The sequence below is a fragment of the Scyliorhinus canicula genome, chromosome 3 (genome assembly GCF_902713615.1).
Source record: "Scyliorhinus canicula chromosome 3, sScyCan1.1, whole genome shotgun sequence".
Lineage (NCBI taxonomy): Eukaryota > Metazoa > Chordata > Chondrichthyes > Carcharhiniformes > Scyliorhinidae > Scyliorhinus > Scyliorhinus canicula.
In genome coordinates this window covers 207,727,898-207,754,504 of record NC_052148.1, presented here as the reverse complement: position 1 = coordinate 207,754,504, position 26,607 = coordinate 207,727,898, and the positions used below count along the sequence as shown (strand labels likewise).

General features: G+C 45.9%; 1 protein-coding gene across 3 annotated transcripts in view; it reads right to left on the bottom strand.

Annotated features, from left to right (window-relative positions):
- The window catches only part of afap1 (actin filament associated protein 1), a 296,334-nt gene that overhangs the window by 57,569 nt on the left and 212,158 nt on the right, over positions 1-26,607 (bottom strand). For all 3 annotated transcript variants that reach the window (XM_038792092.1, XM_038792095.1, XM_038792093.1), the window contains 4 exons: positions 24,963-25,055; positions 17,275-17,362; positions 13,643-13,792; positions 12,847-13,058 (listed from right to left, as the gene is read on the bottom strand). In XM_038792092.1, the coding sequence (XP_038648020.1) occupies positions 12,847-13,058; positions 13,643-13,792; positions 17,275-17,362; positions 24,963-25,055 (543 nt within the window). The remainder of the gene's footprint in view (positions 1-12,846; positions 13,059-13,642; positions 13,793-17,274; positions 17,363-24,962; positions 25,056-26,607) is intronic.

Below are 26,607 nucleotides of genomic sequence, written 5' to 3'. Positions count from 1 at the left end.
ACCCCGTGGCGGGGGGGACCTGCTGGAATTCTTGACGCTTGAAAAGGTCAAAATTGAACTGAGGGGAAGGATGGAGGGGTTCTACAATTCATGGGCGTTATTCATTATGCACTTTCGAGAATTGGATCACATCGAACATTAGGGGGGTTGGAGGCTGGGAGGGTTGGGGGAGGGGGACTATATGTGTTAATGGTGACTATGGGTGATTCCTGATTCCTTTTTGTCCTTTGTTTATGTTAACATTTGGGCTAATGTCTGCGGTTATTGGGAGGATAGGACCGTTGTTATTGACATGGGGATTGACATTACATTTGTTACTGATTATTGTTGGGTGTAAATTTGGGGGGAATTGTGAAAAAGGAGAATAAAAAATATTTTTAAAAAAAGAATTGAAAATTTCACCCTTTATCTCTTTGAAGTTCTGCCCAGTCATACCAAAATATGTAGCTTTCAGATTATTTTTCTGATATAGAAGTATAGGTATAAACAGAAGCTAAAACATGGAAATAAGTCATTTTACCCAACCATTGTATTTCGATGTTTACCCTCCACAATCTTTATCATTTTTACCCGTCTGTTTTCACTTCCTTTCATCCATTTACCCAATTCTAATCTTGAAAGTTGATTTGTTTCTGCCTCGACTGTTAGCCCTGGAAGTGAGTGCGAGCACCACAACTCTCTGTGAAATAAACTTCTCTCATTGCCTGTTGTAAATCTCGTATATCAGTCTTGTGTCTGTGGTCACTTGTTCTCAGCCCCTCAACTATTGGAAATATAATGATTCTACCTACCCTATCCCATCGTTTAATACATTTAAACACATCTATCATCATTTCCCGGTAAATTGCTTTGAACAAAGCTTCAATTCTTCAAGTTGGATGGCAGCTTCTATATTGGCATCCAGACAAATTAACTTAAAAAGATTTTTGAGCTCAAGCTCTCTTTACATTTGTTCTTACATGAATATACTTGCCGGGTGGAAAAAGAAATGGTTCTCCTATATCATGTAGCTGACTGTTATTATTGAAAAAGACTGTTTGTTGTACAGATCCTGCCAGCATAATACTGCCGTCACTTATGCAGCAATGGGGAGGGAAGCAAATTCATACTGGTCTGGCAAATTATTAGATTTGTGCTTAAATCCATATTCTGAATGATATTTAGCAGGTTACTTTTTTGTTGTTGTTGGAAAGTAAGGAAGAAAGAAAGGTATCCATCTGATCACAGCGCTACAAAGAAAAAACAATAGAAGGGAACTTCTAGGAGGCAGCCTCAGTGAAGTTTGGAGAGAAAGAGCAGGAACAGAAGCAGTAGTAGTGTCCTGCAGATCTGAATCAGAAGTGCGAAGTCACAGGAAATTCCGAATATGCACATTGAGTCAGAGAGCACAATTCTTGGCACAATGCAGTTAGCAATATAATAATGCAGCAAATGGAGAATTTTTTTTTTTTTTAATGATTAACATGCAGGATTTCCACTCTGTAAAAAACTGGATACAGGAGACTTCCGGTGGCGGCTGTGATATTATGGGAAATGTTCAGAATACAAAGGGTTAATGTCATATCATAATTAAACACTAGATGAAGCTAGATGCAGAACTATATAAAGCATTGACTCACAGACTTCTGGGACAAGTCTGGAGAGGAGAGCACAGGATAGTAAGAGAGATCAAAGTACAGTTATAGGTAAGAGTATAAAGACTAATGTTAGTTGAGTGTAGACGGTAGAATACTAGATTGTTGTTTACTTTAGGAATAAGCGGTCGAGCTTTAATAAGTAGTGTAAATAAATGTTAACTTTGTCATTGAACTTAGCTTCTGTGGTCTTTGTGAACACTACAACATCTATCCTGATAACAAGAATCACAAAGGACACCCAGCGGCCATGGTGTGAACGGTCGCACATTTGGCAGTTCCCGCTCGAGGCTGGTTTTTTAGACTTTTTCCCCATTCGGATGGTGGATGTGTGGCTGAAAAAGGAGTAGGGCTGGCCAGAGGGAAGTCTGAATCCACTGTTCAGACTGGTGGATGGATCCACAGGCCAGAATGGGTCAAGAAGGGAACAGCTGGAGCAGGGGAAGCTTTGTGCGCCACAGCTTAAGATGATGTGGAGATGCCGGCGTTGGACTGGGGTGAGCACAGTAAGAAGTCTTACAACACCAGGTTAAAGTCCAACAGGTTTGTTTCAAACACGAGCTTTCGGAGCACGGCTCCTTCTTCAGGTGAATGGAAAGGCTTGTTCCAGAAATGTTTATATAGACACAGTCAGAGATGCCCCGGAATGCGAGCACCTGCAGGCAATCAAATCATCAAAGATGCAGAGAGAGAGGTAACTCCAGGTTAAAGAGGTGTGAATTGTCCCAAGCCAGTTCAGTCGGTAGGCCTCTGCAAGTCCAGGCTTGTTGGTGGGGGCCGAATGTAATGCGACATGAATCCCAGATCCCGGTTGAGTCCGCATTCATGCGTGCGGAACTTAGCTATAAGTTAGCTAAGTTAACTTAGTTATAAGTTAACTTAGCTATAAGCTATAAGCTATAAGGACTTGCAGAGGCCTACCGACTGAACTGGCTTGGGACAATTCACACCTCTTTAACCTGGAGTTACCTCTCTCTCTGCATCTTTGATGATTTGATTGCCTGCAGGTGCTCGCATTCCAGGGCATCTCTGACTGTGTCTATATAAACATTTCTGGAACAAGCCTTTCCATTCACCTGAAGAAGGAGCCGTGCTCCGAAAGCTCGTGTTTGAAACAAACCTGTTGGACTTTAACCTGGTGTTGTAAGACTTCTTACACAGCTTAAGATGGCAGAGGGTACAGGCCTGCACTGCCTACCCAGTGGTCACTGTTCAACTGGTAGATTTCTTGAATGAGAGGTTCAGCCAGTAGAGGAGAGAGGCCCACGAGGACCTAGCCAAGGTCTGGAATTGACCAAGTGGAGCAGAGTTTGGAGTCCCAGGGTCAGGCCATCCAGAAAGTGGAGGAGGTGTTGGGTGAGTACGAAGAGCAGTTGTCTTTATTGTTGGCCGAGACGGGAGTAATGCGAGATACCTAGAAGCGGCTGCAGGAGAAGGTAGAGGACCTTGAAAACCACTCCCAGAGTCAGAACTTGAGAATTGTTGGGATGCCTGAAGGCATCGAGGGAGTGGATGCTGCCATGTATGTGGCTGGAATGCCAGAAAAGCTGATGGAAGAGGGGGCCTTTGGCTGAGCCTTGGAGGTCGACCAAGTGCACGGGGCGCTAATGAGGAGGCCACAGATGACCGAGCCTCCGAAGGCAATGGTGGTGCATCTTCACCGGTTCCTGGATGAGGAAAGGATTCGGAGATGGGCGAGGCAAACGAGGAGACGCACCTGGAAGGGGAGTGAGCTGCGAGTGTATCAGGACCTGGGCCCGGATTTGGTGAAGAGGAGGGCCAGGTTTAATCAGGTGAATGCTGCACTCTTCGGGGTAAAGTTTGGAATGCAATACCTGGCTCGCCTTTGGGTGACCTTTAATAATAAAGAGCACTATTTTGGAACACCAGAGGAGGTAATGGAATTTTTGAGAGACAATAGGCTGGCAGGTGAAGGACGTGAAGAGGACATTGAACTGTGGAGGAAGGGTGTGAAGGTGAATGTGGTTTACCCCTTCTTTTAAATTTTCTCTGGTTCCGTGGTAATTCTTGTATTTTTTGTTCGGTTTATGGTTGGGGAACTCTTCTCCTACGAGATCTTTCAGGCGATGAGGGGGTGAGTGCATCTTTTGACTGTTGTTTTTTTAAATTTTCTTCTGTTGTGTTTTATTGTTGCACTGTTGGCTGCGAGGTGAGCAAGCGGTGGGGAGGGAATCAGTGGGGGGTTAGAAGGCTGTGGCACCTTGGGCGGGGGCTGCTAGGCAGGCTAGTTAACGGGTGCGCAGTGAGGGGTGATCAGGTGGTTAGTGCAGCAGAGGGGAGGGGGATGGGGTTGTTGTTTTGTTTAGGGGAGGGGGAAAGGGGAGAGGGTAGCTGCTGAGGCATTATATGGGAGGGAGTAGTGACGGTGGACATCTGGGGGTAGGCCTGGAAGGCACGGGTGGGGACTGGCCTAAGAAGGGGTATGGTTGATCGGCGGGGGGGGGGGGGGAGGGGGGGGGGGGGGCGCGGGAGGAGAGAGAGAGTGAGAAAAGCGGGGAGCCCTCGGACCAGGCTGGTCACATGGAACGTGAGGGGGCAGAATGGGCCAGTTAAATGGTTGCGTGTTTTCACGCTTCTGAGGAGTTTGAAGGCAGATGTGGCCTTTTTGCAAGAGACGCATCTGAAGATTGGGGACCAGACAATGCTCAGGAAAGGGTGGGTGGGGAAGTTTTCCGTTCGGTGTTGGATATGAAGACGCGTGGTGGCGGTGCTTGTCAATAAGCTTCTGCCGTTCGACTTCCGCTTGTGACCATGGAGTGATTGGTCACATAAGGGCTGTTCCTGTTCAAAGTCACAGAAAAGGGCTCTTTTTACCCAGATCCGGGTGGAACTTTGATGAAAAGGCCTAGGTGAATGTTAGGAGTAGTTTACCCCTGGAATTGTATGTCTTCTGATCAACGGGCCCGGCGGAAAACAGTGAGAGGTTTGGCTGGAAAGTTGAACAGTCTTGTGCTTCACAGACAGTCTCTTCCAGCATGCAGGTGGGGGAGGGGCAAGCTGTAAGGCCCCAGATACAGGAACTGGTGACTTTTATCAAGGAGGAATTTCATAAACAGAGGAAAGAAATGCATGAGGATCATGCAAAGGCCATTGCAGAAGCTGTGGCACCACTGAAGAGTACTTTGGAGCGAATGGAGAGGTGTTTGGGTCACAGATTCGGGAGATTGAAGTACTGATCTCGGACCACAGTGATAATGTGGTGACTCTGGAGGCAGAGGTGGGGCTCCTAGGAGACCTGTGTAAAACGCTGAGGGCAAAGGTTGAGGAGCAGGAGAATGCCTTGAGAAGACAGAACCTGCAAATAGTGGGCCTGCCTGAAGGAGCGGAAGGTGTGAGTGCCACGAGGTACATCTCGAGGATGCTGGCGGGGCTGGTGGCAGAAGGGGTGCGAGATAAGGTGCCTGAAGTGGACCGAGCGCATAGGTCCCTGAGGCAGAAGCCTAGAGCTGGGGAGCCGCCACGGGTGGTGATCGTGAGACTCCATAAATTTGTGGAGAAAGAGAAAATTCTACGGTGGGCCAGGAAGAAGCGTAGCTGCGACTGGGAGGGAATTAACGTCCGGATTTATCAGGACATCAGAGCCGAGTTGGCAAAACGGCGGGCAGGTTTCAACAAGGCCAAGGCGGTGCTGTACCGGCGGCAGATCAGGTTTGGGGTGCTTTACGCGGCGAAATTATGGGTGACATTCGGAGGCTGGGAGTATTATTTAGAGACCCCAAAAGCAGCCGAAGACTTCATTAAGGAGCATAAACTGGGGGAGAACTGAGCGGACAATGCTTGGGAACCGGGATGCTGGCACTTTGTAATGGTCAGGAGAATGTTTGAAGTGGGTGTAGGGATTGGGGGAATTTCGCCTTTTTTTGTGTGGGGTGTTTTGTGTTTGTTCTGTTCCATGTTGAGATTGTAAGGAGTTGTAGGGGTGAAAACTTTATGTGGGGATGGATGGTCCCATCCCCCCTCTGTTTTATGAAACTGTTTGTGTTTAACATCTGTTTGTTTGTTTTTGGAGAAGGCTGCCTGGAGTTCAGAAGAAGTCCTTGCTTGGGTGGGGGAGGGAAAGGCCAGCAGGAGGCCTTCTTCTTTGAGCTGAGGAGTGGTGGTGGTGGTGGTGGTTGGTTGGTTGGGGGGGGGGGGGGGGGGGGGGGGTGAGAGAAGGAGGAGTAGACATGTGGAGGTTTGGGAGGCCAAGGGCAAAGGAGTTTTCATACTTCTCCCATGTGCATTGGGTCTACTCACAGATTGACTTTTTGTGGTGAGTAAGTCGTTGCTGGCAGAGGTGGTGGACTCAGGATATTTTATCAATCGTGGTCTTGGACCACGCGCCACATTGGGTGGACTTCCGAGTGCACCGGTGGTGGGGGGTTCAGCGCCCGCAGTGGAGGTCGGATGTGGGGCTGCTAGCAGAGAGCGAGTGAGGGCCAACATCCAGGGGTACGTGGAAGTAAATGGCACAGGTGATGTCTCGGCCGCCACGTTATGGGAGGCTCTCAAGACAGTTGTCTGGGGAAGTTTATATCAATTCGGGCTCACAGAGAGAAGGAGGAGCAAGCAGAGATGTCAAGGTTGATGGACGAGATTATGCGGGTGGACAGAAGGCACGCGGAGGCCCCAGAGGTTGGATTGTTGAAGGAGAGGCAGAAGCTCCAGATGGAGTTTGCACTGGTGTCCACAAGGAAGGCAGTGGGAAAGTTGCAGAGGACCAGATAGGCAGCATATGAGTACAGGGAGAAGGCAAGCAGGATGCTGGCCCTCAGCTCAGGAAGCAGGAGGCGGCGAGGGAGATTGGCAGGGTGAAGAACCGCAAAGGTGGAATGGTATTGGATCCATTGGGGGTGAATAGGGTGTTTGAGGAGTTCTACAGGAGGCTTTATGAATCGGAGCCCCAAGCCTGGGGTGGGAATGCGGGATTTTTTTGATGGGTTGGAATTCGCCAGGGTGGAAGAGGTCTGATAGAGGGGCTGGGAGCTCCCATTGGACTGGTGGAGGTGATGGAGGCAATGCAGGCAGGTAAGGCCCCGGGCCCGGATGGCTTCCCAGTTGAATTTTATACGAAGTTTGAGAGAGATCTGGGGCCCCTGCTGGTGAGGGCATTTAATGAGGTGAGGGAGAAGGATGAGCTCCTTCCCCGACATTGTCGCAGGCCTCAATATCTCTAATCCTGCAGAAAGATAAGGACCAGGAGCAGTGTGGGTCCTGTCATGATATGCAGACATGCAGATAATGATATACAGACAGGCACAGACAGGCAGCTAATGAACACAGAGAACAGGACATGACCAATGAGCAGGCAGGACACTCAGGGGTGGTATCTCACTATAAAAAGGCACGAGGAACTCACACTCTTTCCACTTCCACCTCTTTCCACTGATAAACATCTACAGTGTGAGTCAGGGTGTATTTACAGTATCACACCTCCAGCACGTGGCTAAGAGCTGGTCTGATTCAGTCAGACAGCAGAGAATCGAACTCAGAGAATTGTGCTAACTGTGCTATTTGTTCAATAAATCAGATTGAACTAACTTCAAGGTCTGGAGTATCTTTTGGTTAAAGCTGCATCCAGTTACAGCCTGTGTTATCCCAGAGTACATAACATGTCAGGTGCTACTGCCCAACATTACTATTGAATGTGGATGCCAAGTTGTTGGCCAAGATTCTGGCCTCACGGATTTAGGATTGTGTGCCGGAGGTGATGGGGGCACCAGACAGGATTCGTAAAAGAGAGGCACACGTCGGCCAACATCAGGCACCTGCTAAATATCATAATGATGCCCTCGTAGGGACAGAATGTCGAGGTGGTGGTCGCGATGGATGCGGAGAAGGTCTTTGATCGGGTAGAGTGGGAGTATTTGTGGGAGGTATTGGGACGTTTGGGGATTTGTGGATCTGATTGCTATACCAGGCACCAGTGGAGAGTGTAAGAAGGAATCGGGTGAGCTCGGGGTACTTTAGATTGTACCGGGGGGGCGAGGCAGGGATGCCTACTCTCCCCATTGCTTTCGCCTTGGCGATAGAGTCATGGCGATGGCACTTAGAGCGTCTATGGGTTGGAAAGGGGTTGTGCGGGGGGGGGGGGGGGGGGGGGAGCATAGGGTGTCCCTATAAACACATGACCCAGTGTTGTGTATATCGGACCCGTTGGAAAGCATATGGACATTTTGGTGGAATTTGGCCGGTTTTTGGGGTATAAAATAAACATAGCAAAGAGTGAGGTCTTCCCGATTCAAGCGACGGGACAGGAGAGAAGGTTGGGCGAGCTGCCGTTTAAGGTCGTGGGGGCGTGTTTTAGGTACCTTGGCAACCAGGTGGCGTGGGGGTGGGAGCAATTGCACAAGTTGAATCTGGCTCGGTTGGTGGAACAGATGAAGGGTGAATTTAGTAATGGATGTGCTCCGTTGTCATTGGCGGGCGGTTGCAGTCCGTAAAGATGACTGTGCTCCCGAGGATTTGTTTGTATTTCAGAACTTCCCGATTTTTATTTCCAAGGCCTTTTTCAAGACGATTAACTTGTTGATATAGAGATTTTTGTGGGCGGGGAAGGCCCCTCGGATATAGAAGGTGCTGTTGGAGAAGGGGTGAGGGGGCAGGTTGGCCTTGTCAAATCTCATGAATTATTATTGGGCGGCGAATAGAGCCATGGTAGGGAAGTGGGTAGTGGGGGAAGGTCGGTATGGGAGCGGATGGAGGCAGCCTCGTGTAAGGGTACTAATTTGGGAGCACTGTTGACGGCGCCTCTGCTATCCTCGCCGGTCAGGTACTCCACAAGTCCGGTAGCAGTGGCTGCCCTGAGGGAGTGGGGACAGTGACAACAGCACTTGAGGCTTTCAGAGTTATCCTGCAACCCTGGGGGCAGCAGATCAGGAAAAGACCTGTTTTCTCGTGTAGTTTTGCACCTGTAACTACTGGAACCTGTTTCTGCTGGGCAACTCGTACTCCTCCACCAGGTTGGAGAGGGCAGGATGTCAGAGGTATATAAGAAATTGATGGGCTAGGGGCCGCCCCGATAGGAGTAGTTAAGCGAAAGTGGGAGAGTAACATGGGGGGTGACCTGGAGGCTGGGTTATGAGGGGAGGCTCTGAGGAGTGTGCCAAGCTGAGTCTCATTCAATTTAAGGTAGCCCATAGAGCGCATATGACGGTGGCTAGAATGAGTTGGTTCTTTAAGGGGATGGAGGATAGGTGTGGGCGGTGGAGTCCACGAATCATGTTCATAAGTTTTGGGCCTGCCCGAAGTGGCAAAGATTTTGGCAGGGGCTCACTGACGTGATGTCAGAGGTACTGAGGGTGAAGATGGCTCAGAGTCCAGAACTGGCAGTGTTTGGGATGTCGGAAGATCCAGGAGTTCAGGGGGTGAGAGAGGCCGATGTTCTGGCCGGAGACGGATACTGTTGGGGTGGAGGGAGTCGAAGCTTCCGAAATGCGAGCAACCTCGCAGATTTTCTCAGGTTGGAAAAAATTGGAGAAAATTAAATTCGCCTTAAGGGGGTCGATGAAAGGGTTCGCCGGAGATGGAAACTGTTCATTGACTTCTTCCAGGACTGTTAAATCAGCAAGGAGTGAGGGAGGGTGGTTTACGGTTAACAAGAAAAGGTGGAGGCAGAGAGGGTGGGGGTTATGGTAGGGAGGGCGGGCAGCGGTTGTTGGTTACGATATGATCTCATGTTTGTTATCTTTTGGTTATCTTTTTGATCTTGGTTGTGGCTCTGTTTGTTTATTTATAAATGCCTTAATAAAAATATTTTTTATAAAGCTATACAGCTGGCAAAAATCTTTGTGGGCAGCTTTTATGAAATAAACCTTTATTAATGAAAATAATACGTAATAGTAATATAACGAAAATAGAATTATTTCTATCTAGGTTTTGGCTACCAATAGTTAACTTTAAAACATATGGGGCTAGAGAATTCAGTCCATGTATTTTTACTACGATTGGACTGCAGTTAAATGAATTAACTTCTTTTTGTTTGATGCTGGCACCAAGCATCACTTTCTGATGTCCATGTGTACTATATAAACATTTCTTGGGATAAAACCACAAACCCAGTGCCCAGAAGCTGAGACATGGTTAAAATAGTTACAGAGTTCATTTGTATTTATATTCACACTTGGAAGTCGGGAGATCTGAAACAGACAAAGGAGCAGCTCTGAGCACAAGCAGAAAGAGTTGCATTCCCTTAAATATGAAATTTTCTTCCAGCTTCAATGGCAAATGGGAATTGTTGAGGCAGGTTTGCTTTTTGCCATTAGAAACAGAAGAGCAAACAGCACTTTTTTGTAAAGCTGTGTTGAACTGAATGAAACACCATTTGTTTTCCCTGCACCCCGTCCTGACATTATCTTACCCTTATCAGTGTTACAATGCTCTTGGTTCATAGTCCTTTGATTAAAAATATCAATTCAAGAAGTTAAGCATGACACAGATCCACTAAAGCAATGATCTTAGGCCATTAACTTACATTATAATTCATCTGTGGATGCAACAGGATGTATGAGAGGCTCATTCCCTCCTCTGTGAAGCCAACACTTCTAATGTTAAACACTGCAGTTGATACTGAACTCGCAATCTGACTGTTTTCCTTTTGCTATTTGTTTTCTTTGTTTAAAAATTGCTTCAGTCCTTTAATGCTCCTCCCTGCCTTAGCCCTGAACTTGCATCTTTCTCTAATTGCTTACCTATTCTCTATCCCTTCTGGTTCTGTCCCTCTCTCCTCAGAATCTGCTGTCAGCACACACCTCCCAAAGTCAAATCTGTCCTTGCCAACTATTGTACCATCACCAAAACTCCCTTTCCTCTCCAAAATCCTTGAACGCGTTGTTGCCTCCCAGATCTACTTCCATCTTTCCCAGAACTCAGTGTTTGAATCACTCAAATCAGGTTTAATCCCTTGCCACATCTCTTACAAAGTTACAAACGGCATCCAACGTGATTGTGATAAAAGTCAACTTTCCCTCTTTGTCCTTCTCAGCCTGTCCGCAGCCTTTGAGACGACTGACCACAACATCCTCCTCCAAACTCTCCCCACTGTGTACTTTCACAAGGGTTCCATTCTTATCCATCTAACTGTAGCCAGAGAATCACTTGCAATGACCTCTCTTCCTGCACTCACATCATTATCCCTGGTATCCCCCAAGGATCTATCTCTGGCCTCTCCTATGTCTTTTCCACAAGCTATCCCTCAGTGACATAATCTGAAGGTACTGTGTCAGTTTGCACAGTTATGTAGATGAGACTGAGCTCTACCTCAATGCCACCTCTCCCGACTCCTCCACTAATGCTAAATTATCAGACCGTTTATCCAACATCCAGCATTTGATGAGCAGAAATTTCTTCCAATTAAATACTGGTAAAGACTAAAGCCATTGTTTTTGGTCCTCACTTCAAATTCCATTCCGTAACTATCGACTCCAACCCTCTCCCTGGCAACAGTCTGAGATTAGCTGGTCTGTTTGGAACCTTGTTGTCACATTTGATCCCAAGATGAGCATCCAAACTCATAAGTCACCACGAAGACCGCCTATTTCTACCACCATAGCATCGCTCAACATTACCCCTTTCTCAGCTTAACTACTGCTGAAACCCTCATCCATGCCTTCTTTACCTCTAAATTTGACTATTCTAACACACTCCTAGCTGCTCTCCCACATTCTACCGTCTGTAAACTCCAAACCGTTGCTGCACATGCCTTAACTTTCAACAAGTCCTGTTCAGTTATCGCCCATGCATGCTGACTTATTTTGGCTCCTGTTCATTTTTAACAATCCTATCCTTGTTTTCAAATCCTTCCTTGGCCTCACCTGCCCCTATCTCTGTAATCTCCTCAAACCCTTGGAGATATCTGGGCTCCTCTAATTCTGGCATTTTGTGCATTTCCAATTGTAATTGCTCCAGCATTGATTGCCATGTCTTCGGTTCACTAGACTCCAAGCTCAGATAATAATAATATAATCTCTATTAGTGTCACACGTAGGCTTACATTAATACTGCAATGACATTACTGTGAAAATCCCCTAGTCACCACACTCTGGCGCCTGTTCGGGTACACAAGAGAGAATTCAGAATGTCCAATTCACCTAACAAGCACGTCTTTCGGGACTATGTGGGAGGAAACCGGAGCGCCTGGAGGAAACCCAGAGAGACACGGGAAGAACGTGCAGACTCCGCACAGACAGTGACTCAAGCCAGGAATCGAACCCAGGTCCCTGGCACTGTGAAGCAACAGTACTAATCTCAAGTCACCCATATTAGTCAAGAAGGCATACGGCATGCTTGCCTTCATTGGCCGGGGCATTGAGTATAAGAATTGGCAAGTCATGTTACAACTGTATAGAACCTTAGTTAGGTCACACTTGGAGTATAGTGTTCAATTCTGGTCGCCGCACTACCAGAAGGGTATGGAGGCTTTAGAGAGGGTGCAGAAGAGAGTTACCAGGATGTTGCCTGGTATGGAGGGCATTAGCTATGAGGAACGGTTAAATAAACTCGGTTTGTTCTCACTGGAACGACGGAGGTTGAGGGGCGACCTGATAGCGGTCTACAGAATTATGAGGGGCATAGACAGAGTGGATAGTCAGAGGCTTTTTCCCAGGGTAGAGGGGTCAATTACTAGGGGGCATAGGTTTAAGGTGCGAGGGGCAAGGTTTAGAGTAGATGTACGAGGCAAGTTTTTTTACACAGAGGGTAGTGGGTGCCTGGAACTCGCTGCCAGAGGAGGTGGTGGAAGCAGGGACGATAGTGACATTTAAGGGGCATCTTGACAAATACATGAATAGGATGGGAATAGAGGGATGCGGACCCAGAAAGTTTAGAAGATTGTAGTTTAATCGGGCAGCATGGTCGGCACGGGCTTGGAGGGCCAAAGGGCCTGTTCCTGTGCTGTACTTTTCTTTGTTCTTTGTTTTAGTCCTCTGCCTCACTATCTCACTTTCCCGCTTCAGGACACTCCTTAAAATAATCTGACCCAATATCTTCTCACTTAGCTCGGTGCCATACTATGTTTATAATGCCCCTTAGAACCACCTTGGACTTTTTCATAATGTTTAAAGGTGCCTTATAAATATAAGTTGTTGTAAAAACTTTATCTGCCAAGGACTTTCCTTAGTGTGTTTGACTATTATTGAAGTACAGATTCTGAAAAATGTAACACCGACATTTCCAATTCAATAATTGTAGTTCTTCGAATGTAGAAATACTGCACCTCTAAAACTGCCACTTCCTGTCCATTCCTAATCAAACGGAATGCCAGCGGGTGTTTGGAATCCAGTCCTGGAATGATTTCACATCCACGCAGTGGAATAGAAGCCATGTGAATTTTCAGGTCAGTCCTATCTTTGTGGAGGATCAGCTTGTTTTCTTTCACTCTGCACCAGCGTTCCCTCCATCGATTGTTTGACAGCACATTCAGATAGCCTGGAAAGATGAGGGCAGGAGAGAGAATGCTTACCCTCAAGACACTTGCCTCACAATGTCTGTTTTTCTCAGAAAGAAAGAATTATTTCCAAAGCTGTAACGCCACAGATGAAAAGTAGTCTTATCAGCAAACTTTAAGTGTGGGCTTTCACTTTTACATTGCACAAATTGTTCATCGGTAACACTTATCTTAAAAGCATATAACTGGCACATGGCCAAGTCTACACCCTTGTTCTTTGTAAATCTGAAGTCTATTATGAATTATAGTGCACTCACTATTAAGGCACAACTTTTCTCTGCCAATGTGGGCAATTTATATTAATTGTTTCGATGAACATTCGGGGGTTGAATTTCTGAAGGGGTTTTCCCGATCATTTGCTGTAACTTTGATGAATGATCGGGACAACCCCATGAGGATGGTTGATTGTTGCCAACAATTAGCTTTGAAATGTAAACAAAGCATACGTTTAATTTGTAAAAATTAACTGAAATATTTAAAATAAAAAATGCGTTTGGTATCTTTTTTGGAGCCCTACCGCTAATAAGCCTCAGGTGTTCTCTGCCAAAGACGTTATGAAACATACCACAGGTTGGGATGTCTTCTTCAGCAGAGGAGGTCTGTTCATCTGTTGATGGCTTCTTTTTCCCCAGACCAATGATCCTGGTGATTTTCTTTCCAGTGACCTTGCCCACTGCCCCTTTTGGCTCTGTCTTTGCATTTTTCTTCCCTTTTCCTGTTTGATGAAGCAAATGCAGATGTCTCGATCAGGATATTATCATGATAGTACATGTGGTTCACATTGCATGCTACAGGCTGTGCCAAACTATCTAATGTCTCTGTCACCACAATTTATAGGGTTGGCATCCTTCAGTTTGGACAGCTGTGTGTTCCACTCCATCTCACTTGCAGCAGTGCAGCAGGCTCACTAAAATGTTGGGTCCAAAGTCTTCATATAGTAATTAATGGGTTAATTCATACGTTTGCAGATGGTGTGAGGTAGATGATATCGATTCAGCTGCCGTGATCGAGAGAGACGTACAACAGTGGCTGATCCAATATTACCTGCACTACTCTGTGCCCAAGAGCCAAAATTATCCACAATAACGGTGCTTGATTTGAGCAAAGAAGTGCATATTCATAGAATCATAGAATCCCTACAGCAAGCACCAACCCTCTGAAAGAGCTCCCTACCTAGGGTGGGCCTATCTCCGTAACCCCACCTAACCTTTTGGACACTGAAGGGCAATTTAACATGGCCAATCCGCCTAACCGGCATATCTTTGAACTATGGGAGGTAACCGGAGCACCCGGAGGAAATCCAGACATGAGGAGAACATGCAAACTCCACACACAGTCACCCAAGGCTGGAATTGAACAAGGGACCCTGGCGCTGCCAGGCTGCAGTGCTAACCACTGTGCCACCCCAAGATTTCAAATGCAGGGTAATAGTGCTCATTCCAGATGTTTTACATTTTCTGTTGATTTAAGATTGAATTATCATATAATGCAGAACTGCTAGTACAATATCGTTGAAAATCTCTGATAAATAATTAATGCAAATATTAACGATCTGCTGCTATTTCTGATCATGCAAATTGTTACAATTGTAATGAAATTGGAGAAATTAAATATAAATTAAATGCTGTCCTGAATGACTGGTATGAGGTTTCCCAGCCTCCTATCTCCCCCAACTCTCAAAGTTAATTTGTTTCCAGTTAACAAGTTTCGTGGCCCAATTTTTAGGTAGTAGAATAGGTCAAAAGAGACTTGTAATTAAAAGGTCGGTTTTCAGCACCAAGGTGTCGGAGAGTCTTAATGGGTTGTCCCACTACCTTACACATCACCATGAAAAAAGGACATTTCTAAGAATCTGGCCTTGCACTCTGCATGATGATCTACACGACAAACTGTTCAGAAGGTGAATACAATTGAAGAATTATTTAAATAGAGAATTTATCTTTTAATAGAGAATTTCTCCAGCGCTATGACTAATATTTATGTCTCAATCAACACTTGAACAGATAGTGATCATTTATTTCATTGCTATTTGGGGGATCTTGCTATATGTGCAAATTGGTTGCCCTGTTTCCTATATGCTAAAGATGATTTCACGTCAGACAGATGTAATTAACTATAAAGTGATGAAATTGTGAAAGCTGCTACATAAATGTAAGTTTTTTCTTTATTTTACAACGTGCTGCTGATTTTCTACAATGTAAATCTTGTGCTGCATTTCATTCCAAACCTAAAACTACTAGGCTCTCAAAGACAAAAAGTAGTCTTTCCAACAGATGATAGTTTTACAATAGAATTGAAGCTGGTTGTCTCTATACATTGAGAATCCAGCAGCACCACAGTGGGTTTGTGCACGTAATTTAATTCTGGGAAATGTTGCTGGGAAATGAGAATTGTAATCCTGGGTTCTTGAACAGTTTTCGTAGAACAGTAGTTGTTTGATTCAAATGATTTTACTCAATTGTCTGCAGTGGGGAGCCTGATTGATGAGTACTGTCAAAATAGTCTCCAGCATTATCAATCAGACTGATCAGCACAATGACATGTAGTCTCAGCAACAAATTGCTTTCTGTGCATTTATGTACTGTACAATGCTTTCTTTCAGGAGTTGCTTTGTTTTACTTAAAAACCTGTTTGTAATTTAGCAGAAAACATTGGGTGGAATTTAATGGCCCAGTTAGAGCGAAGATGGGTGGGCAGGGTGGGGAGAGGGTAGCCATCCCACCTCCCTCCAATTAATTCCGGCATAGTAAGTCTTGCTGGTGGCTTTCCCACCAGGAGGTCAATTGAGGCACTTAGGGGGCACCATCCCACTGCTGCTGGTATTCAACTAGCAGTAGGCCAGGGCCTTGCCATCCAGGGAGCTCACAAAGCAGCCTTCTGGGTGAGGTCCCTATGGAACTCTATGTATGCTTGGTTGAGAGCTCCTTGTGAGGTTTGGCTGAGAGCCTAGCTCAGAAAAGGATTATGTGAGTGAGTTTTTTTGGACAGCTAGAGACAACCATTAACTTCACTTGATTGACAGGCGTCCGGTGGCGGCCATGGAGTGAGTTGCCGCACATTTGGTGCCACGAGAAAGAGAGCAGATAGAATATCTGGAACGTCATACTTATACCTGTAAAACAAGGCAAATGGTACGAGAGTTATAGACCTCCCCACCCTGGCCAGCACTATTAATGGCAGCTACCTTTCATAATTGTGAAAACACCTGCCTCAAGAGAGCCACTCATTCACCTTTGACAAGAGCTGGCAAATAGCATTCCAACCAATCCAAAAACAGAGGTAGAACTTCCTATATTTAAAGGGGATTTTTAAATCTTGTTACAATGCTGCTGATGAAATACAAAAAATATTTTGTGATTTGAAATAATGCACATCTATTTGGTCACAGCATGAATATTTGTGATATGCAACATGGGGATCAATTTTACAGCCCTCTTCTGGACTTTATGAAGGTGGCGGGAGGGGGCATGTAATATTAAGCAATGGTCGGTCCGCCACCTTGGTGTCTAACCCCTCACCTGTTCCTCCCATATTACAGAGGCACAGGTAAGGCATCAGCCAGTCGCTACTGCTATAATATGTGTGGTTGGTGAGGGTGGAAGTGAGACAGCCAGCCCAGCAGGTTTCACTGCATGGGCTAAAGGTAAACAGGAAGGGGAGGGGTGGGGGTATCTCTTTTGGGGGTCCCCTATGCCTATCGGGGGAAAGATGGTAATCCCCCCAACTTTTGTGCCTCCCCACCAGGCCTCTAAATTTCAAACCCCCAACCCCCTCTGATGTCATGAAAATGTGCCTGGCCAAAATGCCCAAACTTAGCATAAGTCTTGGAGACATCTTCAATTCTTTGCAATTAAGACCCCTTGTTGTCCCAGCAATTCTGGTACAAAGCTGGCAGCCAATCAGAATGGGTGGTAGCTCTTGGAAGGCAGGACTTCCTATCCCTGATGGATGTAAGTCCCACTCTTAATTAATTAAGGCCACCCCCAAGATATTATCCCAGCGGAACAGTTGAATTTAAAGTTGCCGAGGTGCTGGCCAACCTATCAACAGAGAGGGAGCAAGGAATACCACCCACTCCAGTAACATCACAAGAAGAAGGACAGATAAAATTCTACATGGTAAAGAGATGAGATAGTGAATGGTAGCTTGACAGTGATTTCGACAGTGCTTGAAATACCATCATGTACGTGGACTTACCATGGTCTTTACCATCTGTTGTACCAACATGAGTACCATTCTCCAAATGTCCTTCACCATCTGAATTTGGCCTCTCTGAAGATAATTTCTGCAAGAGGAAGTCAAACATGACCAATCTTCCACTGCTGTTAATTCAACACATTCTCTACTGATTTCTGATGCAGAATTAAATCTGTGGGAATGATTTCCTCTGGTGTTCACAGCACATTCAAAAGAGCTCATTAAAAAAATGGCAAAGGTCCAATTATATTTGGGCCACAGAACTTCCGTGATTTGTCAGTTGACCTTGTAAGGGACAGCACCTCCATCAATCCCTTTCAGGGCTACTGAGGAGAGGTGGTGGTTCTCAGGGACAGAGTTGAGGATGGAAGCTCCCTGCTCCAGGAGTTCCCATTACTCCGCTCAGTTATATGGCGCAGTGCAGCAGGACTAAAGGCCGGCGGTTGAGAGCAATGCAAAATGTATAGTCAGACAATTGTGTGCTTTACAGAGGGCGGGGAGGTGGAAGCAGATGGGTGGAGGGGCCCGGGACAATGGAAACCTTCAAAGAAAAGTGTGTATTTTTAATATTTTTATTTATTGCAACCCACCTTGCTTGGAGCCCAAAAGAGAAAATCTGAAAGAGGAGCAATGTCCTCTCTCCCCATTGGCAAATAGAAGTTGAATTTACTAGTGCCTGGGGCTTGAAAAGCATGGAAGTGTGCCCTGGTTACTTGTGAACCTTGTGAAAGTAGATGGCATCCCAGAAAGAAATAGCACCATCACAGCTCATTTTTCAAAAATTGTTTATCATCTTCCCATGCTATGAACCGGGCCTGGATTCCCAAATGGGTCCACACCCAATAGTGACGCAGTAGTTATGCATACTTCAGCTCAGCTTTCTGCCTGCCACTGGTCCTTGTCCCTGGCCATATCTAATTCAGTATCAATGAGGCTGTCTGGTGCAGGAGAAAGCGCCACCCCTCACAAAGAAATACCCAAGGGAAGGCCAAGATCTGGCATCCATTCTAATCCAGCCTTCTGCGCCACTCCAGCTGGAGTTAAAACAGGAGTGGACTGGAATGACTATAGCTCATCAGCCTCCCAAGTCACAGTTTTCTGTCTACTTATATGCAAAAACAATTCACAGTTATGTGCACAGGGCAGAGAATGAGTGAAAAGAGTTTATTTGGGCCCTGTTATCAGATATTTTGATTTGATACTTGTTATTCCAGGGTCAACACATACTTCAGTAATCTGTTCAACAGGATTTGCTTGATGTAATCCAATGAAGGGAAATTCTGGCAGGGTTTGAATCTAGTTTGATATCCTCCCCACCAGATATTCCTCTCTGGGTTCCAGGTGATAAAGACAAAAATTTACTCGGATGGACAAAAACAGTCCCAACATAATGTTCTGTGGGACCAACATACGAGTATCCCTGTATTAATCTACTCCCAGTGATAACTCTATTTATCAGATTGTAACCAGTTATCAACTATCCACTATGCCTTTTCTACTGTGATACATGCAGCATTGTATTGAATAATTCTGGAAAGCAAGGGATATAACATCTGCCGGATTAGCATCCAAAATTTATTGTGTAGAGTTTATGGTACAGAAAGAGGCCATTAGTCCCAATAGGTCACTGCTGGTAATTATGCTATGATATGGAGATGCCGGCGTTGGACTGGGGTGAGCACAGTACTAAGTCTTACAACACTAGGTTAAAGTCCAACAGGTGTGTTACAAGCACTAGCTTTCGGAGCACTGCTCCTTCTTCAGGTGAATGAAGAGGTATGTTCCAGTTTTGGGTTGGTGTGAAGGGTTGGTGTGGAGGGGCATCCAGAAGGTTGCGGGGGTGATGGGTGGGGTACTGAAAGAGACGCCCGAAAGGAGGCGAGGAAAGGCCCGCTAAGAAGGGGACCTCAGAAACCCACTGGCAGGATGTCCTCACTTGGGGGTGTGTGGAGTAATGCCCATGTATGTGGGGGTGACATTGCCCTTGGGTGGGGGGTGTGGGGGATTTTCAAGCTCAATTAGAGATCTGGGCACCCTTACAAAATGGTGGCCCCAATGTCGGAGGAGCCAGTCTGGCCAGCCGGTTCAGTCCCACAGAGATGAAATTTTAAAAATATATATATAATTTAGAGTGCCCAATTCATTTATTCCAATTAAGGGGCAATTTAGCGTAGCCAATCCACCGACCCTGCCCATCTTTGGATCGTGGGGGTGAAACTCATGTAAACACGGTGAGAACATGTAAACTCCACACGGACAGTGACCCAGAGCAGGGATCGAACCTGGGACCTCGGCGCTGTGAGACAGCAGTGCTAACCACTGCGCCATCGTGCTGCCCTATGAAAAAATTATTAAGGGCAGGATTTACCGGCTAACACCCCATGTTTTTCACTGGGATTTACCGACCTTGCCATTGTCAACAGGATTTCCTGGTGACTAACCCCTCGTCACCCAGGAAATCCGTGCACCGGGACTGGAATATCCCACCGGCATGAAAAGCCGGTAGACCATGGCCTAAGTGTGGGCTTGCCCAGAGAGCAACTCCTCAGGGCTCCAAAAAAGTGACTAAGTGTGTTTAGATAGTGGTGGTGAACTCCCAGCCAAACCCACCTGAAATGACACTTGGGGCTGGATTTTTCATCCGCGCCCGCCGCAAGATGGCCACGGACTGATCGTAAAGATCTGTTGACCTCGGGCGGGATTTTCCGGTCGCTGGGCAGGCGTAACCAAGGATTCCCGCCCGTAGAAACTTTTCCGTTAAATCACAGCCACAGTGTGTGCATGCACTTTTTAAGTTAATTTCCCTACAGACCTGTAGGATATAAGGGGTGGGATTCTCTGACCCCCCGCTAGGTCGCAGAATCGCCGGGGGGGGGGGCGTGAATCCTGCCCCGACGCCAGCGCCGGTTTTTTGGCGCTGGCGAGGATCGCAACCCGCCGGTTGGAGGCCGTTGGCAGTCGCCCCATCCCCGATGATTCTCCGGACCCCGATGGGCCGAGCGGCCGCCAGTTTTCGGCTAGTCCCGTCAGCGTGGATTACACCAGTTTCCTCTTTCCCTCCGCGCCTGCCTGTGTAAAGCTCCATCATGGCCGGTGCAGAGAAGAAACCCCCTGCACATGTGCAGGAAACACACCCGCTATTCTGCGCATGTGCCAGAACACGCTGGCACTCCTGCGCATGCACCAACTCATGCCGGCTGGTGGAGGCCCTATGGCTCCGGTTGGCATGGCGCCAACCCCTCCAGTGCCGGCCTAGCCACCTTCCGGGTGGCCCAACCCCAGAGTGGTTCATGCCACTCCTTGGTGCCGGTAGCCCCCCCCCCCACCGGATAGCGGTGAATTCCAGCCAAGAACTCAGAAATAAGCTTAATTTATCATTTCAGACTGCTCAGTCAAGTGGTCTAACACTTCCTTAGACTGTGTACAACTCTCACTAGACTCTATTTGTCTGGAATGTGCACAGTTTGTTTTCTTTTCCATTCTTCTCAAGACACACCCGAAGTCGAGCCAACACTAACCTATGACTGGGATGAAGGAGATAAGAAACATAGCTCAAGAGAAATGCAGAAAGGGAAAGTACTATGTAAATAGGCAGAAACAAAAAAACACAAATCAAGGACTAAAATAATGGACAAAAACAAATACACAAATACAGGAGCAACTGAAACAAAGAAAAAAAGAGGATGTAGATTTTGTTCTCAACAATGACAATTGATTGAAACTGCGGCCACTTTCACAGGCTTCCAGACTGCTGCTCAGAGAGAAGCATAATAAAGGGGTGTTAGAAGCTTAGGCTGACTAAAAATTACTCCAGTAATAATTCAGCAAGGTTTCTTGTATAAGATGGTGCATTGCTAGGTGGGGGCCAGATCTGACAATCTAGCTTCACTGTTGTAGCCCCATCATGAATCTTGCATTCCCATTTTGCCAAGCTGTGCATATGGAGGGTGAAGCTCTGCTGAATTTACCCTCATACTTTTCATAATTAGCCTCACAATGGACGTGGACAGCATTTTTTCTTGCTAATTAGGACCTATTCTTTAGACGCCTAAATAGAGATTACCCATCATTTGAATTTTGAATGTGAAACCAATAAAAAATTAACAGCTGATTAATGGAAATCCGGAATTTATTAAGTACTTTCTGGTATCACACCCAAGACTACATATGAATTGTAGCCAAACTTGGAAAGTGGCATTAGAAAATATGCAGGTCAGAGTTGGGAGAGGATATGGAGGAGGGGTTCTGGTGGGAAGTGCTCTGGAGGGTGAACACCTCCATCCTGTGTGCGAGGTTGGGGTTGATGCAGCTGAAGGTGGTGTATAGAGCACACCTTACAAGGGCGAGGATGGGCCAGCTCTTTGAGGGGGTAGAAAATGTGTGTGAACGTTGCGGGCGGGGCCCTGCAAACCACATTCATATGTTTTTGTCCTGTCCAAAGCTGGAGGATTACTAGAAGGAGGTTTTTAGGGTAATCTCTAAAGTGGCGCGCGTGAAACTGTACCCAAGCCCTCGCAAGACCATATTCAGGTTGTTGGACCAGCCGGGAAACAGTGCGGAGGCAGATGTTGTAACCTTCGCCTCGTTGATCGCCCGAAGAGTCATTTCTTTATGTTAACATGCGGGCTAATGTTTTTGATTTGATTTGATTTATTATTGTCACATGTATCAGTATACAGTGAAAAGTATTGTTTCTCACATGCTATACAGACAATGCATACCATACATAGGGAAGGAAGGGGAGACGACAGAATGTAATGTTACAGTCATAACTAGGATATAGAGAAAAGATCAACTTAATACGAGGTAGGTCTACTCAAAAGTCTGATGGCAGCAGGGAAGAAGCTGTTCTTGAGTCGGTTGGTGCGTGACCTCAAACTTTGGTATCTTTTTCCTGATGGAAGAAGGTGGAAGAGAGTATGTCCGAGGCGTGTGAAGTCCTTAATTATGCCTTTCCGAGGCAGCGGGAATTATAGATAGAGTAATGGATGGGAGGCTGGTTTGCGTGATGGACTGGGCTACATTCACGACCTTTTGTTGTTTCCTGCGGTCTTGGGCAGAGCAGGAACCATACCAAGCTATGATACAACCAGAAAGAGTGCTTTCAATGGTGCATCTGTAAAAGTTGGTGAGAGTTGTAGCTGACATACCAAATTTCCTTAGTCTTCTGAGAAAGTAAAGTCGTCGGTGGGCTTTCTTAACTAGAGTGTCAGCATGGGGGGGAACCAAGACAGATTGTTGAAAATCTGGACATCGAAAAACTTGAAGCTCTCGACCCCTTCTACTTCATTCCCATTGATGTAGATAGGGGTATGTTCTCCTCTACACTTCCTGAAGTTGATGACAATCTCCTTCGTTCGTTGATATTGAGGGAGAGATTATTATCGTCGCACCAGTTCACCAGATTCTCTATCTCATTCCTGTACTCTGTGTCGTCATTGTTTGAAATCCGACCCACTACGGTGGTGTCATCAGTAAATTTGAAAATCGAGTTGGAGGGCAATTTAGCCACACAGTCATAGGTGTATAAGGAGTATAGTAGGCGGCTGAGGACACAGCCTTGTGGGGCACCGGTGTTGAGGATGATTGTGGAGGAGGTGTTGTTGCCTATCTTTACTGATTGTGGCCTGTGGGTTAGGAAGTTCAGGATCCAGTCGCAGAGGGAGGAGCCGAGGCCTAAGCCACAGTTTGGAAATGGGTTTCGTAGGAATAATAGTGTAAAAGGCTGAGCTGTAGTCAATAAATAGGAGTCTTACATAGGGTCTTTGTTATCTAGGTGTTCCAGTGTTGAGTGCAGGGCCAGGGAGATGGCGTCTGCTGTGGACTTGTTGCAGCAGTAGGGAACTGTCGTAGATCAAGGCAATCCGGGAGGCTGGAGTTGATTCGTGCCATGACTAACCTTCAAAGCACTTCATAATGATGGATATCAGAGCCACTGGACGATAGTCATTAAAGCACGCTGTTTGGCTTTTCTTTGGTACAGGGATGATGGTCGGCTTCTTGAAGCAGACAGGGACCACAGATTGTTGTAAACGTTTTGATTTGATTTATTGTCACATGTACCAAAATACAGTGAAAAGTATTTTTCTGCGGCAGAGGAACATACACAGTACATAGTAGACACAAGAATAATCAACAGGTAACATTGACAAATGGTACATTGACAGAACAGTGATTGGTTACAATGCGGAACAAGGGGGTAAACAAAGCAAATACATGACCAAGAGCAACATACAGGGAACAGATCAGTCCGAGGGGGAGTCATTGAGGAGTCTTGTAGCTGTGGGGAAGAAGCTGTTCCTATATCTGGATTTGCGAGTCTTCAGACTTCTGTACCTTCTGCCTGACGGAAGGGTCTGGAAGAAGGCAATGCCTGGGTGGGAGGGGTCTCTGATAATGCTGTCCGCCTTCCTGAGGCAGCGGGAGCTGTATGCAGAATCAATGTGGGGGTGGCAGGTTTGTGTGATATGTTGGGCTGAGTTCACCACAGTCTGCAGTTTCTTGCAATCTTGGACCAAGCAGTTGCCATACCAGGGCTGTGATGCAGCCGGATAGGATGCTCTCTATTGCACATCTGTTGACGTTTGAGAGAGTCAATGCAGACATGCCAAATTTCTTTAGCTTCCGTAGGAAGTAGACGTTGTTGGACTTTCTTGACTTGCATCAACGTGAGTGGACCAGGACAGACTGTTGGGTGATGGTGACCCCCAGGAACTTAAAGCTATCGACCATCTCCACTTTGGATGCAGACAGAAGTGTGTGTCGTGCTGCGCTTCCTGAAGTCGATGATCAGTTCCTTGGTCTTTCCAATGTTTAGAGAGAGGTTGTTTTTGGTACACCATGCAACCAAGTGATTTATCTCCTCCTCCAAGAGAGGTTGAAGATGTCTGCAAATACCCCTGCCAGCTGATCCACGTAAGACCCGAGTGCTTGTCCGGGTACCCTATCCGGGCCAGTGGCTTTCTGTGGGTTGGCCTTCAAGAAGGCTGCTCTGACATCTGCAATGGTGACCTCAGATACAAGTTCATCCAAGGCTTCCAGGGTGGAGGGCTTGCTCTCGCTGTCCTCTTGCTCAAAGCGTGCATAGAATGCTTTGAGCTCATCAGGGACGGGTGCATTGGAACCAGTGATTTTACATGCCTTCATCTTGTAGTCTGTTATGTATTGCAGACCTTGCCATAGTAGGCGGGGGTCTGTGTGGCTAGCTAGGGACTCAAGCTTGGTCGGGTACTGTCATTTAGCATCTTTGATGGATTTCCTTAGATCATATATGGCTTTCTTATATAGGTCAGGGTCGCCTGACTTAAACGCTTCAGATCTAGACTTCAGGAAGCAGTGGATATCCCTGTTCATCCAGGGTTTCTGATTGGGAAACACGCAGATTTGCTTCTTTGGTGCACATCTTCTACACACTTACTAATGAAGTCAATTACTGTAGTGGCATACTCGTTCAGGCTGGTCGCAGAGTTTTTAAATACTGACCAGTCCACTGACTCTAATCAGTCGTGTAGATGATCATCCGATTCCTCAGACCAACAGTTTGGGGGTTTGGTGGAAAGGTAGGATCGTCGTTATTGATATGGGGATTGACATTGCATTCATTACTGATTATTGTTTATTGTTGGGTGTAAACATGAAAAAGGAGAATAAAAATATTTAAAAAAAAAAGAAAATATGCAGGTCATTACCTTTTCCAGTTCTGCCTTGTTCACAGGAAAAATTGTCATGGATCCATCTGCTTCGGTCGTTACATTGCAAAGTACAACAACATCTTTTATCACCTAAAAATTACGGCACAAGAAAAAATAAAATACATGATTGCATTGTAGTCGTAAATACATAGTGTTCAATGTTCTGATATGAAATTAAGCGATGAAGTTCCACAATTGACTGGGGCCGGTTTAGTTCAGTTACCTGGACAGCTGGTTCATGATGCAGTGCACCAGAGCCGACCAGCGCGAGTTCAATTCCCGTACCGGCTGAGGTTATTCATGAAGGCCCTGCCTTCTCAACCTTTCCCCTTGCCTGAGGTATGGTGATCTTCAGGTTAAATCACCACCAGTCAACTCTCCCCCTCAAAGGGGAAAGCAGCCTATGGTCATCTGGGACTATGGCGACTTTACCTTACCTTTAACAACAATTGACTATTTGAGCTAAATCGACTCCATGAAATATTTTTGCGATACGATCCATATGAAAAAATAGGGGCTATACTCCTTAATAAATTTCCTGATCTTGGTTTGTTTTAAAATAAGGCTGCTGAAAGGGTTATATTTTTACCAGCATCTTCTAAAGCTGCCCATGCTTCAATCAACTTTGGACCATTTAAACATAAACACATCCTAAAGCTCTAGTGACTTACAGGTCAATTATAAATAGCTTTATTATTTATATAATTTTTTCAGTTTGGCAGACGGAAGGGGCGTTCTCCCTCAACTTGCCAATCAATGTTTTCTATAAAAACACCACTGAGTAGGCGCTTTATCATTAACATTTTAAATCACAATTCAGCAAGAGATTTTTTGGCACATATTACCTCAATGAAAGTTGCAAGTTCATTTGCGGAAAATAATTTGGCTGCTAACTTTTCAAATACATGCTCAACATGTGACTGCAGTACTCAGAGAGCCCCATGATATTCATTTGAAGCAATATTGAACCATGGTGGAGTATGTTTTAGGTAGAAATGCGTTTTTGTGGTACTAGATTTAGACACCGACAAATCTAACTGAGTATTTTTCTGCTATTGAACTTGAGAAATATGAATTTGATAGGAATGGCAAAAAATCTGCCAATCATTTCACACTTGTAGTAACAGTGGTTTCATGCTTCACTATCACCTAAATTGCCCACTAATTGATAGGAATGTAACAGTTTTGTTCAGCCAGCGGCAGAATGTACAGAAGAGAACTTTAGTACTGGCTGCCAAATTTGAAGAGCCCAATTAATAGGCTGGGACACTGCTGCAATGCTTGATCCTAGTCTGATCAAGTAGCAAACAGACACACTGGGCAGAATTCTCTGTTTTTGAGACTAAGTGCTGAAGCAGGGACTGAATCGATGGTGTTCTACGACCTCGAAAGTGGCGCCGGTCCAGGAGCAATGTAGGATCTGTTACAGTGCTAGCACCAGCGCCACGTGGAACTAGTGCAATTCCAATGCAAAATGACGTCCAATTCGCCGGGGTCGGGTTTGCAGTAGAGGGGCTGACAAGCTGCAGCCGCATATAAACACTCCACTCCCCCCACACACTCATTCCAGCCAAGGATATTTAAAAAATTTTTTTTAGAGTACCCAATCATTTTTTCCCAACTAAGGGGCAATTTACATGTC